Source organism: Chiroxiphia lanceolata, chromosome 6 (genome assembly GCF_009829145.1).
Source record: "Chiroxiphia lanceolata isolate bChiLan1 chromosome 6, bChiLan1.pri, whole genome shotgun sequence".
NCBI lineage: Eukaryota > Metazoa > Chordata > Aves > Passeriformes > Pipridae > Chiroxiphia > Chiroxiphia lanceolata.
The window spans coordinates 16,837,883-16,851,435 of NC_045642.1; the positions used below are offsets into that span (position 1 = coordinate 16,837,883).

The window sequence follows — 13,553 nt, forward strand, 5'->3', positions numbered from 1 at the left end:
AAGGGAAAGAACCGAAGACCTCCAGCTGATGCAAACTGGCACCGCTTTATGGCAGGCAGAGGGATGGTGTTGATGTACAGTGGCAAAAACATTTGGGCCTACACATCTGTGCAATAGCAAGAGAAATCCAAATAAACGGAGATTCAACTAAACCAAGTCTTGTACGTCTCCAATCAGTTGCCCCCAGATGGCCTCAAGTTTTCAGATCATTGGGTGCAACTCACCGATCAAGCTAATAGAAGCCCACTGACTGCCACATCCATTCATTAATGAAGCCAGCTGGGTTTGCTCATGCTTCTTCCTCTTTACGTGGGTATCCCTTGGACAGTTACCAGATGCACCAGGCTGTGGATGCATTGCTCCTCTGAGACAGGGTGAACTCAAGTAGTTCCTGCATTTGACACTCCCCTCGTATGACTGAAGATGGAGCTGTCAGCATCAGCTCTGCTGCAGCAGCCCATCCCAGGAGGGACTTGTTTAAAGAAGAAAATAACAGAAAATATTTTGCCCTGCCTTGCTGCAAGTTCTCCTGCAGAGGATATGGGCTGCAGGAGTGGAAGCCACTGCAGACCTGCCCGTGAGAAAGACAACTCTGAGTGCCGAAACCTGGGATTAAGACAGTCCAAGGGCTGCCTCACACATCTGGTGTGTGTTAGGATGGATACACTGGCAAGGAAAACATACATGGGCTCCAAGCAGGGCTGGTTAACCCACTCGTGACTGAGCCTTTGTGGAACACGCAGACAGGCTGAGGACTGCGAGATACCTGGCCAAACCTCAGAAGAGCAGGGCTATGGCCTTTGCTTCCTAGATGAAACTGGGAAATTAGGGAGCAATTCAGGTGCCTAAACATAGGTGTCAGGCACCACTGACAATGCCTTGGGTTACTTAAGACAGCTGCCAAGGCCTGGCAGGTGTCACACAGGTCCAATAGGAAACTCTCTAGGGTAGTAAATATGCAGTGGGCAAGTTCTACAGTTAGGGCATCCCTTCCTAAACATCTCAACTGTCCAGCTTTGCAGTAGAGTCAACCTGTCCTCTTTTCCCTGAGGCAGTAGGCTATCAGGATAGCCACAAAGCACTCACCATGGTGACACCCTGACCTTGGCTGGGCACTGGAGATGCTCCTCTAGTACTGATCATACCAAAGTCATGCCATGCAGGACAGCTGCCTTCCCAGAATGTGCAGCACCTCCTAGGACATATTTTTTTACTCATATACCAGATGACCATGATCCAGAACAAAACCTGGGCAAAGAGGCCCCTGAGTCCCTATCATAAAAATATAGGCCCGTGTCTTCCTTGCATTGATGTACATCCTCAAGGTTTCTCCTTATGAAGGACTTCAGAACAGAACAACTCCATGAGAACCCATTCCCTGTGCATTTGGCTTCAAAGGATGCCAAAGGACCTCGTCAGTCAGACCAAAGGCTCAGCCTAATTAGGAGTTTGTCAGACATATTAAGGGAACAGAAACTGCGGCTACAGGAGGTCAAAGCTGCTGTGCAAGCTGGGGTGAACACCATCCCTCCCAGGCAGGTTTGCATAACTGGACTGTAGCAGGAGGGCTGCATGGAGAGGATGAGGGGAGAGCATCAAATCCTTGCGGCCTTTCCTCTGAGCCCCTGAGGGCCACTAGCTGGTCTGCAGTCAGTCAAGAGTCAGATTACAGTCCCAGGAGCCAGGTGGTCACACCAATGCCTCCTGGAGCCCGAGCAACAACTTTATTTGGGTCAGGACTCCCACTCCCTTCAAACAAAAAGCTGTTCCTACAAAAATACAGCACCAGTGAGGTCTTGGAGCACCTCCTGGCCAGGTGGTCTGTCCAGATGCCAGTCAGTATCCCGGCAGAGGCAGCAGCCAGTCTGGGTGAGTGCCTAGCTAGGAGCAAGCCCAGCTCTGGGGAGAGCACCAAAGCAGAAAGGAGTCAGCTCAGCCACTGTGCAAACCCACAGCTGGGGGGTCACATGGGTCACAGGGGTGATGGATGCAAAGAGGGGATGCAGGCAGAGCGTTAGCCAGGCTGGATTAGCAAGGTCAGTGAGGGTCAGAGCAGAGGGGCCCAGGATCCCCAGGGCATGCCAAGGTTAAGCACTTCCTGCCACACCGCCAGCCCTTCCAGTTACTGCAAGCAGAACGGTTTTCAGATTTTGGGAAAAGCTCTAAACCCTCTGAAGTAAGTTCACCCTACAAAATCCAGGGCAAGGGATTCCCACAAGCTTCAGAGCCAGACTTCACACCAAGAGTTTTAAAACAGCCAGCCTTCAAGTCAGCAGAGAGTCTTCTGTGTTTAAAAAAAAAAATAAAAATAAGAAAGTAAAATTCAAATGAAGGCTCCTGGGCAATCCCTTGCTTTAACACACACTCCTCCAAACTCACAGCTTTACATAGCAAAACAAGCTCAGAGGCAAGGCAAGGCAAGGCAAGGCATGCCAGGCTTAATTTATTTTTTTACCCCCAAGGAGAAAAGGGCAGTGAAGGCACCTGATACCTCCTATAATTAGAGACAGTTCTTTACCCCTAATGCCACTGCCAGACCACCTATATCCAATTTGGAAACCATAAGTATAACCCAGCCTCATTAAATAATCCATCTGGTCCTCCCCTGTTTATTTCCCTACTATTTTTCCACTTCAATGAGCCCAGCTGGGTCAAACTGTGACCAGTTACTCCTGAGCAGGGATCAGCCATCCCTCCATCCCACCCCCAAGGAATCTAGTGCACTGAGGGGTCCAAAGACTCTCCAAGTATCAGTTTTCCCAGACAACATCCTTCCAACCATGGATATACTTAGCAACAGCAATCATTTTAGCAAAGACCCTTGAGAGTCCTCTAAGGATCTGGAGAATTCAAGACAGCTGGGGACAGACATGGCAAGGAAACGCCTGGGGCTTCCTGGCACAGCAGAGCCTCTCCCCAGGCAGTGACCATACATGGGCTGCCAAGGGCTCCCTACAGCTCATGGGGTGGGAAACCCCAGAAGGAAGGAGATGGGAAATTTGGGAAAAGCCAATCTCATCTCAGACCCCCCAGGAGAGAGAAACCTGCCACATGAGCCATGCTGCCTCTCAGGGGCAGATATCCTGCAGAGCACAGCCCAAGCTGTGGGGATGTGCACTGCTATGGGTGTAGGAACCAAGGTCAGAGGCTACCTGAAGCCTCCAGAGTTTTATGGAGAGAGCTCTGAGTAACAGATCCATTGCATTCTGGGCTCCCAGCCTCCCACTGTCAAGGCAGGACAACCCAAGCAGCCACCTCCCCAGAGCTCCCTCCAGCTTCTCGCTTACTCGGGAAGGCTCACACTGCAGCAGTTTCCTAATACAGCAATTCCAGTTCATGGAAGAGAGTGTAACACCAGTCTGGTTTAAGTAGTGTTGCACTGGCATCAGCAGGACTTGGCCAGCATGTCCCAATTTGTATGGGGAAACAAAGTAGGCTATGTTCAAATTAAGATTTCTAGGACATTTTCTAATGCAAGCTCCTCTTCTATATACACTGGACAGTTAAATAGACAAGCACCTATACTTTTCTCCCAACACCTCCCACAGTGCATTTACACCCAGGGGCCTTGGGATTTACTTTCCTGGCAGCTCCATCACAAGACTCACTGCTCACACCTCCATCATGCTTTAGGCTGTCTTAGAAGCATTGTCCTGACTCCATCCACACACAGGTCAGCTTGAAAAAAGCTTTTTCATCAAGGAGGGGAGATCAGAGAGAGCTGAGTTAGCCACAGGGTGAGAAAATGTAGCACCAAACAGCAAGTAAACACTTCCTTCCTCCATTTTGGGAGTGGTAATCACCTAGGAAGTGTTTAAATAGCACAAGTAAAACCAGGAGAAATTTAGAGCTGCACATGAAACTATTACACAAATTGGGAGGGAATGTAATTCTCCTGATTTTTAAAACAAAGAGGAACTTATTTTTGCTCACTACATTTGTCATCAAGTTTCCTTAAGAAATTTCATTAAGATTCTAAAACACACACAGCTAGAGAGGAAGGGATGCACCACCCTGCTGTCACTGATCACATATACTCTTTTTAAACGTGTTTCTAAAGGCTGTAAGGGTCTGAGTGCTACGGAACGGACTCCTCTAGACAGCCTCTTATTTAGTGGGAACTCCAGCAGGAAACAGAAAAGGGAACAAGCTGACCCTGCTCCACCAGCAGACCCCAGCGGTGGCCCTGCTTCCATCAACATACCAGCACCTGCAGCAAGAGGGGAGCGGGAAAGTTTGATTGCCTAGACCCATGCACAGCACCTGCTCCTTGCTACTGCAAGGTGAGCTGAGCCTGCAAGAGAGGCAAATTCATGCTGGAGCAATGCTGGGAATTGTGTAGATTCCAGTGCTGAGGAAACCCCTATGCTCCCTCAGAAACCAGGGCTTCCCTTTGTTTCAGTAGAGAGTCATGCACAGAGCCTTCCAGCACCTTTTGAAGTTTCCAGTCAAATCTTCAGCCAAGGCTAATTGCTGTCAGGTGTCAGCCTAAACACTTAGTGCAACCACTAATGACAGGAGATGTCACACCTTTCTCCTCTTATTGTCACTCAAGAGTTTTTTTCCCCTGTCAACATTAACTGTGCTGGCTCTCAGAAGCCTTGGGGAGAAATGCTAATGCAAGCTTTGAAGCTGGAGGTGAAAAATCAGGCAACCCCCTAAGCTCACTGGATGCTCAGCCTGAATCCAGTCCAAATCTGAGTACTTCTGGGTGATGCACCTTGGCTGAGTTTATCTCTGTCTGCCTCCACCACAGACAGATGTGGTCTCTGCCACTGATCTGTCTTCTTTTAACCCCCGTGGAAAGCTGCCTGCATTGGAGCAAACAGATCCCAAATTTTACAGTCTCTGCTGATAAAGCTATAAAGCAGAGCGGAGGCACAGGGAGATGTATAACCTTACAGCAGCTAGCCTGAAATACTGCCAGGTTAATTTGGCTAGAGACATAGGGCACACAGCAAGAAATCAGATGTGCCCAGCAAGCAGAGGAGGCAGCTGATCTCCACCCGCTGGTCTTAGAGATGGGACTGATTTTGGCTGTGGAGCAGGTCCAGGTCACCAGACGCTCACTGAGCTTGCCTGCTTCTGAAGCTGTCATTCCCTACTTGATCAACCCCCTCCCAGGGACTTTGAAGTTCAAAGGGGATGAGAGCTTTAGAAAATCTAAGTCTCTCCCTACCTGGAGAAGCTTTTCAAAAGCCTGATGGAACATCTGACCCATTCCAGCCTCGTGGGTCATCATTGTTTTGGTCGCGCATCCTCCTTGCCCACCGTTGCCCTCCCCGTTTCCCAGCCTCCCAGTATCCCGGGACTGGAAGGCAGGTGTAGTGTCCCCAAGCCTCACCTCTCGCTCTCCCCAGGGGATTCATCTCCCATTTGGCTCACACCTTCCGCACCCTCCTGGCACCCCTCCGAGTCTGACATCTCCCCTCCTGGCTGGCGCGGCGGCCGCACGGACAGCTCCAGCACAAGGGTGCTGCTGCCGTTTTGCTTTTCCTGTGCTCAGCAGAAGTGAGCTGTGCCGGAAACTTCATGGTCTGAGGGTTTGGGGGGATGGGAGAGGGAAGGTGAATTTGGGGGTTTCTTTTGTTTGTGTTTTTTTTAAAAAAACCATTGAGACTGACTTAAGGTTTTACCTGTTAGCAGCTAGGAATTTGGAAGTTCTGGGCTAACCCAAAAGGAAAGCAGGGGGCACAGACATCCCCATTGTGGCAAGAGAGGCACTGCTCCCCCAGCTGCCCGTGCCACTCTGGTGATAGCCATCATCTCTAAACCACAGCACCCTACACTGCACCAGTCCTGGGGTGCTGCCACAGGTGCTGTCAAGGCTGTCTTAAATTCGCATCTCTCAAACCCCACTGGAGCTGAAGGATTTGCTTCCGCCCTGCAGCTGTCACCCCTCTCCTCCCTTCTGGGTTCTGCTTCTTCCCCACAGCTTCCTGCTGATGCCATCATGGGTTGAGGTTCTGCAACACCTCCTGAGGCTTGGACCGTTATCTTTTTGTCTCTTCACCACTGGGGAAGGCCATGAGCATTCCCAGCTTTGGAAGGGGACCAACAGCAGAGAGGTTCCCCTCCCCACAGCACAGTCCCTGTCAAAGCGTCCCCAACTCTACCAGGAGCCCCACTGGAGGGGCAGACCCTGCTGGTACCATGTCATGAGTCAGGGTCTGGCCACCCAGGCAGGCAACACCCACCTCTCCCACCAAAGCTTTATTTACATCACTGCTGCCACGACGCAGCTCTTCACAAAACTAGAGAGAAATGGCACCCAGTCAGTGCCCCTGAGCCCGGCGGGCAGCAGGGACAGCAGGGAGAGGAGGACAGGTGTGGAGAGGCAGGTGCTTAGGACTCGCCAGCCTCGAACATCTTCTTTCTGCCCTCCATGCCGGACTTCTCCTCAATGTTCTTTCTCCAGTCACCGACATCACGAAGATCCTTCTCCTGAGGGAGGGATGGTCAGGTTGGTGTGAGTGGTGCCCCCTCAGTGTAAGAGCCCACCTGAGCAGGGCCCCTCATCTGTCCACCCATGGAAACCCCCATGTCAGCTAGAGGAACCCAGTTCCACCCATGCTATACATCTTTTTGGACTGCATCCCCCTGTTTCAACATCATGGGCGCCAGAGGAGGAAATACTGAGCAGGAAGAACATTATGGAGAAACACTCACTCTCATCCCTGTCTATCACACAGGGAGATGTGAGCCCTGAAGAATGGGGACCAACTCCTGCTACGGGCACAGGGGAGAGGGAAGGAGTACCTTCTCGGTGTCCTCCTTCTTCACTTGCTTCAGGTTGGCTCGGAGGTCCATGCAGACCTTGTGCTTGGAGCCCAGCAGGGCCCGCAGCATCGCATCAGCCGACATGCGCACCCTGCGCAGGGGCGGCCTCTTGAACTTGCCACGCAGGTCAAAGAGTTTCTGGCTCAAGTCTTCCAGCTGAGGGGGGATGAAATGAGTGAGGCAGAGATAGAGCAGGGCATGGGTTTCATGAGATGCACCCAAGCAGTGCTGGGAGGCATGAAGAATGGGCTAGAGACTCCCTGAAGGATGGCTCCAGGGGAAACTCACCTCCTTGTTAGTCTTCTGTAGCTTCACTTCTGTGTCATACCTCTCCTCATCCACTGAGTCTATCTTGGCATGAAGCTTTTTGCACAGCTCCTGGGGGGAAAGCAGAGAGGGGTGTTGACTTCTGGACCCACACACGATTCCTCCCTCCTGATCGCTCTGGCTCTGAAAGATCCCAATCCAGAAGACTAGGTGGGGTTGAGACCAGCTGGCAAAGGGTGGCTTGTCCTAATCTCCATGCTACTGCCTTCACACAAATGCTACCTCAACACGTCATCAGAAACACATCTCGCATGCCAGCCAGACCCCTTTATTTTTGCAGAGAGACTCCACCTGCCTCTCAAGCCAGTTCCACATCCATCCAGCTTCAGGGCACCGCAGGTGAGAAGAGTGTCAAGATGGGAAGGTCAGTCTAGATCCACCAGGCTGACTGATGGAGTTAAATCTTTTCTGCTTCAGCACTGTGAAAGGGTTAAAGAAGTCTTTACCTGAAGTTCCTGCATGGATCCTGGGAGTGACAAGGGAGGGCAATGCTCTGCCAGGTAGTTTTGCTTTTCCACTTCTTTAGCAGCTGCTTCTTTCTCTATTTCAGTGACAGCAAGCTGGAGCATAGCACTCTGGAAGGCAGCAGGAGAATGGTCAGTGCAGGGTGGAGGTAAGAGAGGAGGGCAGGGGGCTCAACAAGGGAGTGGGAGCCCTGATGGAGACGCAGCTTGGGGTGCTCCTGTCAATACCACCATCTCGAAGCAAGAGACAGTGGTGGGGACACAGTAAAGAGTGGGGTGGGAGGTCCTCACATTGTGCATTATGGCTTCTTCTAGGAGAGGGAGTGCTGAGAGCTGGGTGGCTTGGGATGGGAGATGGGGTGGTCGGGACACACATTACACAACCACAGCAGCTCCACGTACCTTCAGGTGCTGCCGACGGGCAGTGGCTGCCCTCCTCTTTTTCTGCAAGTGGAAGAAACAAGTGAGAAGCAGGTCATCAGGTGCCCATTCCCCTTTCCATTGCCCTTCCCCATGCAATGCCACAGTCCACTAAGGACCTGCAGCCCTGCCAGGGAGCTGCTTCAGCCAGGAGCTTGACACACAGTTGGTCTCCAAACCAGTGGCACTCAAAGAAGAATCTACCTGCTCAATCCAGCTTTGCCAACCTCAGGAAGCTAAAACCTACAAAGTGCCTCAGGAAAAGATAACAAGGGTGATGAACTTGAAAATATGCATATAAAATATAACTTCAAACTTGCTTTCTTGGGACTTTTAGCCTTTTCTTTAATTTCCTTTTCACTCAGACAAGTTTTACTTTGCACTCAAGCTCATGACCCCAGTGTCTCTGGGCGCTAAGGAGCTGTGGGATGTCTTTCTGAGCGGTCCATGGCACATGCCCTGACACCCTAGTGAGAAGGACAGGCAGGCAGGTGAAAACATGAAGGCTGTGTAATTTCTTGGAGCTGAAAAGACCCGGTGCAAGAGATGCTGAAGGGTACGTTTATCACAGCTGGAGGACAGACACGACTACAGGCTTCTTTTCTATACCTGTCATGTGCTGGAACAGCAACAACAGGAATTTATAAAAGAAGCCACAACTTCTGCATTTCAGCTGTTTTCTCAGCATGTTGCCCAGAAGACCAGGCAAGGCTGAGTTGGGCTGGCACAGGACAAACACACCACATCTGATATGCTGAGGGGTGGGGAGCAGAAAGCAGCACTTGGGTGTGAGTCTGTGCTGCATAGAGGAGGAAGTGGATAAGGATGTGCAGAGCGAAATATAATAAAATCTGACATGTCTTTCATATGCAAATGGTGCCAAGGCCCTCCTGACAGGGCTGGAGGGCTCTGCAGAGGAAAGGCACCCAGCTCAGAGATGCAGCACACCATTAACCAGAGGATAATCAGGCACCTTGAGTGCTGTTAGCCCAGGGCTTATTCCTCATCTGAAAACTGGTACCATAGCAAAGAGTGTCCTCACAGCCTTTTCTGGAAGCTCTGGGTTTGATGGTGAATAAAAGCACCTGTTGGACACCAGCACCATATTGTGGAGTTTCTATGTGTCCCTGACATAACTCTTTTCTCTCAGTGAGAACAAGCTTGAGCTTGTGGTGTTTCAGACATATGGGGAGGTGCCAAGCAGAGATGAAAGATGGAGCAATTTCCTAAGAGGAAATGTGGAGTGACAAAGCCATGAACAATCCTCTCACACCCTCCCCTGCATTTCTCCAGCCACCTCCAGCCCCACCTGACTCTGCCAGAAGCCAGGGAAAACTTGCTAAGAATGCAACCTCCACCCTGCTCACGCTCCCCTGGATCCAGGTCTCCCTGGATTGCCTTTGAGAAGTGATTTGGCAGTGCTCAGCGGGTAGACAATGAAATGCTAGATGTGGGGAAGGAAGAGAGGATGCTAGGCCAAGGGCTGAATGGTGGATGGACGATGGAGGAGAGGTTGCTCTGGACCACTGCCTTCCCAGCACCATCTCGTGGCCGGCTGAGGAAGCAGGAATGGAGGGAAAAAAGCATCTAACTCCAAATCAGGAGGAAAGAAAACTCTTTCAAAAGGGATTTTTCTTCTCCTTCCCATGTTTACCAGGACGAGTCAGCAAGAAAGCCTTGCCATGAACCATTCTTCCCACACACACATAGAGCAGCTGATTTTCCTAAGGAGGAACGGTGAAGCCAGGACTGATGCCACGAGCATCACTGAAGGAAAAACCCCAGCAAGACACACTTACCTCTTCACTGTTCAGGAAAAGCAGATGGACAAGTAAAGGAAGGAAGAGAAAAGGGAAAGGAGAAAAAAGACAGTCAGTTAGGATCCTAATTGGAAACAAGTAGAGGAAACTTAACAAACATAAAAAGTTGGCAGTTGAACAAAAGTTTTTAAATGCCAACAATATATTAGAGACAGAAAAATGGGAACTTACTCAGACATCTTGGTTTAGATGGTTGTGAGCCTGAAATGAAAACCAAGAAAAAAAGTTCATAATTACTCATGCTGGTGGTCACTTTCTTGGGTTTTAAAAACAAAGCAAGAATCCTCTAGAAAATAAAAAGAGGAACAGGCTTGTTCTTGTTTCTCAACTTCACCAAATTTTCATCATATAGGGAACTAGGCTGCAGTTTGTAGACAAGAGCCAAACACGTGCCTCCTCATAGCAACACAAATCTCAGCATCAGGGGACTTCTGTAAGAGACCAAGTGAGGCCAAGAAATACCCCAAAGCCTGCGAAGGGTTGGCAGTGACCCCAGGTAACAAGGAAGGACCTCAGAGGATGCTGCTGCCAGTGCACACACCCATTGTGTGGGCCGGGGGAGCCTGTTGCAGCAACCTCAGCACAGGTGACATAAAGTGGGGTTGGAAGTTGTGGTTGACTTGGTAAAGGCACAAAGAGTTTCCCCAGATAATTCCTTGCATTTGCCTTAAAAGGAAATTTTACAGGTACAACTCAACATATTAGAGAAGAGATGGAAAACCACCTTTGTTTTGCTGTAAGTTATCTCCACCATAAATAAAATTTTACTTTTCTAGCAGAGCAGTATCTCCTGCTTGCATCTCCTAATAGAATGATGCAGGAGTGTCAGCCAAGCCCAAACTGAGCTAGTCCTTTACAGAGCAGACAAGCCCCCGAAATGCAGGTGTTTGCAAACCTGGGAGGCTCTGCTGGGAGGTGAAAGTGTTAACAGGGGCTCATGCCCGAGGCAGGAGGCACAGCTTGCAGGGCCAAGGAAACTTTATCCTGGAAAATGTGCAGGCCCATCACATTACTTTAGGGAGGAGGGGGGGAAAAGTGCTTCTAAAAATGGCCAGGGAGCTGCAGAAGGAGCTGCAGCTGTCTCCTCGGACGCAGCCTTTTCCCGGTGCCAGCCCCGTGACTCAGGGAGGTCGGAGCGATGCGAAGCACAAGCCACCGCAGGTGGCTGAGCTACAGCTGAGGGACGGGGCGGCCGAGGAACGCCGGCTATTTTTACTCCCATCCCTGCCCCGCGCACATGCACCCACTTCGGCGGCAGCGACGCCGGGGAAGCGAGGGGACAACGCCAGGCTGCAGCTCGCTGCCTGCCCTGTGGGCTTTAAATCATCTGTTTCTGGGGGAGGACACCATAAATTTGGATGTCGGTCCCTGTTCAAAGGTGTTTTTGGGGAGGAAGGCGCTGCAAGGACCAGGCAGGGAGCTGCAGCAAGGGGTGTAAATAGGGAGTTATTGCCGAGTTACCGCAGGCAAGGATCCCGAGTCCTGTGGCCCCAGGGAAGTCAGCACTAGGGAGCCTGTGGCTCTGCTTGCCCTCGCCACTCAAGCTGAGAGCAGAACCAACCAAGGGAGGGGAAGGCATGAAGCCAAAAAGAAAGAAGCTCACTGGAGCAGACAGAGGAAGACTTTCCAATATGCAGACCTCTCTAACAGGCAAAGGATAGAGCATGTTTTATTAGCACCCCTGTTTCTCCCAGCAGGTCAGCCCCTCCACCTGGTATTTATATGCCTAATACTCAGGTGAGTAAATCTGCTCCCCCATCACCCCCTAAGAGCAAGCTGGGTCATTAAGAGATATGCAGAAAGGCTCACCCAAGTCTGGAGGAGAAAATCAGAGTCCTGCGGGCTGGACGGAATGGAGAGACGAGCCGCAGGCAGCTGGCTGAATAAGGAGGTATAAAAGGGCGTCTCGGGTGGCTCAGCAGAAAATCCACCTTCTCTTTAAGGGCATGGAGACCTTCTCAGACCAATGATGTGCAAGAGTCCCTTGTGCACCTCCCTTGGCTGGGAGGACAGTCAGGCAACCCTGGAGGAGAGGGCGAGCCCCCAGGGACGGAGAAATGGGGAGAAGGAGAACGTCTTCTACCCATAGGGTGGGCAAGCAGAGGCACCCTGGAGGAGCTAGAGAGGTGTTTTTCCTCAGAAGTGCCAAGGAGGGACTTCTCCCTCCTCCTACCACCAAGCAGTCACAATAGATATGGCTTCAAGATTGTTTGGAGCCCCAGCTCCCTGCACACAGCCATCCTTCTGCAAGGCCTCTAATAAAAATTTGTCCTTAGAGACACAGAGTGGCTTTTCCATGGACAAAGGCATGGCTCAGTTCACCTCCAAAGGCTTGTGAGCAGCTCTGCCCTTCAGAAATGAAGAACGAGCCTGCACCCCAAAAATCCACTGCCGACAGCATGTGCAAGAACAATCCCTTAATGAGCCATCCATCATTAGTATGCTCTTTTAATCTCACTTATTTCCCTCACGTGGGAAATATTTGCAGCTCCTCCCTGTGTGAATATTTCCACACAACTCAGTTTTTTTTAAAAGCAAGCTATGTAGCGGCAGCTTCAAGGCTCACAGCCACCAAGGGGCTGGGGAGAGGCAGCAGAGCATGGGGGAACAGCCCAACGCTGCCAGCAAAAAAGGTAATCCCCTCCTTTGGATGACCCAGACCCACATCTCCATGGATCTGAAGGAGAAACAGGTGGAAACGTAGCTGAAAATATTCCCCAGCCCTGGTCACAGCACATGTAGTACGTGTGTGTAGGGGATCCCATGGAGACAGGGACCCAAACAGCTCCTGCCCTCCTCCTCCAGCCCAGGCATTCCCTCCTCTTCCCGCCGGGGTTTTTTAGGCTGATTCAGCCACGGCCCTGACAATATTTTCCAGCTGCCTCCCAGACATTATATAGATAGTGGCAAATCAGCTGCTGAAGGCTTCCTGTTCCACTACTCTTAGCACTGTGCAAGTGGTGCTGCAGATGCCTGTGAAGGAAAAGCAAGTCCTTGGGATGAGCTGGTGTCTTGCAGGGATTTGCCCTGGTAGCATGTGGAGGAGGGAGAAACCCCTAGCGTGGGCTAGGTTGGGTCCACTCAGCATTTGTCCCTCTGCAACATTGCAGCTGCACACATTCTGGCCAGTGCTGGCCCATCATTCCTCCAGAGAGTAGCTCAGCTCTTGGTGGAGGATTCAAAACTGGGGGAGTTCTCCATTCAAAAATTCCCCACAGCCAAGCAGTTTCCTTTCAGCCCCATGAGCTGAAGGCTTTCTGGGCCCCCTGGAGTCCAGGCATGCAGCACAGCAAATGAGATCTGCTCAGAGTTCAAGGGTTTGGTTATCACCTTGTGATAGGGAAGTGTTGGTCTGAAATAGTTGAATGAAGAAGTTCAAAAATAGAAGTCCCATAAGCAAAATTTTGGCCAACAGATGCGTTATTAGGATACAGAAGGAGTGGATAGTGAAGTATGGTAATAGGATGAGCAGAAGGTCAAGCCTCCAAGTCTGCATAAGCCTTTCCATGGAGCTGCCTTGCACAGAGGTTAAGCTGTAGGGCAGATCTCCCAGAAACAGAGAGGCACTAGACCCAAATGTCATGAGGAAGAAACCCAGTGAGGACCAGGAAGAACGGAAAAACAGAAATGTGCCAAAGTTAGAAGCTATGGTTAACATTAAGAAAGACAGAGGGTTTTTCCAAAGGAATTATGTAAATGTTTGAGTGATGAATAAACAAGTTCCTTGCAGAAGAATTCAAGG

General features: G+C 50.7%; 2 protein-coding genes across 2 annotated transcripts in view; both read right to left on the bottom strand.

The window, feature by feature from the left end:
• The window catches only part of LSP1 (lymphocyte specific protein 1), a 50,154-nt gene extending 44,655 nt beyond the window's left edge, over positions 1-5,499 (bottom strand). Inside the window, exon 1 of the mRNA XM_032690604.1 lies at positions 5,345-5,499. Within this exon, the coding sequence (XP_032546495.1) occupies positions 5,345-5,424 (80 nt within the window). The 5' untranslated portion in view covers positions 5,425-5,499. The remainder of the gene's footprint in view (positions 1-5,344) is intronic.
• A 670-nt stretch (positions 5,500-6,169) lies between these two features.
• TNNI2 (troponin I2, fast skeletal type) lies at positions 6,170-11,726 on the bottom strand. Its single transcript, XM_032690632.1, has 8 exons — positions 11,621-11,726; positions 9,983-10,012; positions 9,791-9,797; positions 7,974-8,015; positions 7,554-7,682; positions 7,069-7,158; positions 6,760-6,936; positions 6,170-6,444 (listed from the first exon to the last, which is right to left on the bottom strand). The coding sequence occupies exons 2-8, from the start codon at positions 9,988-9,990 to the stop codon at positions 6,346-6,348; spliced, it is 552 nt and encodes a 183-aa protein (XP_032546523.1). The 5' UTR covers positions 9,991-10,012; positions 11,621-11,726; the 3' UTR covers positions 6,170-6,345.
• Between the last annotated feature and the right edge of the window lie 1,827 nt (positions 11,727-13,553).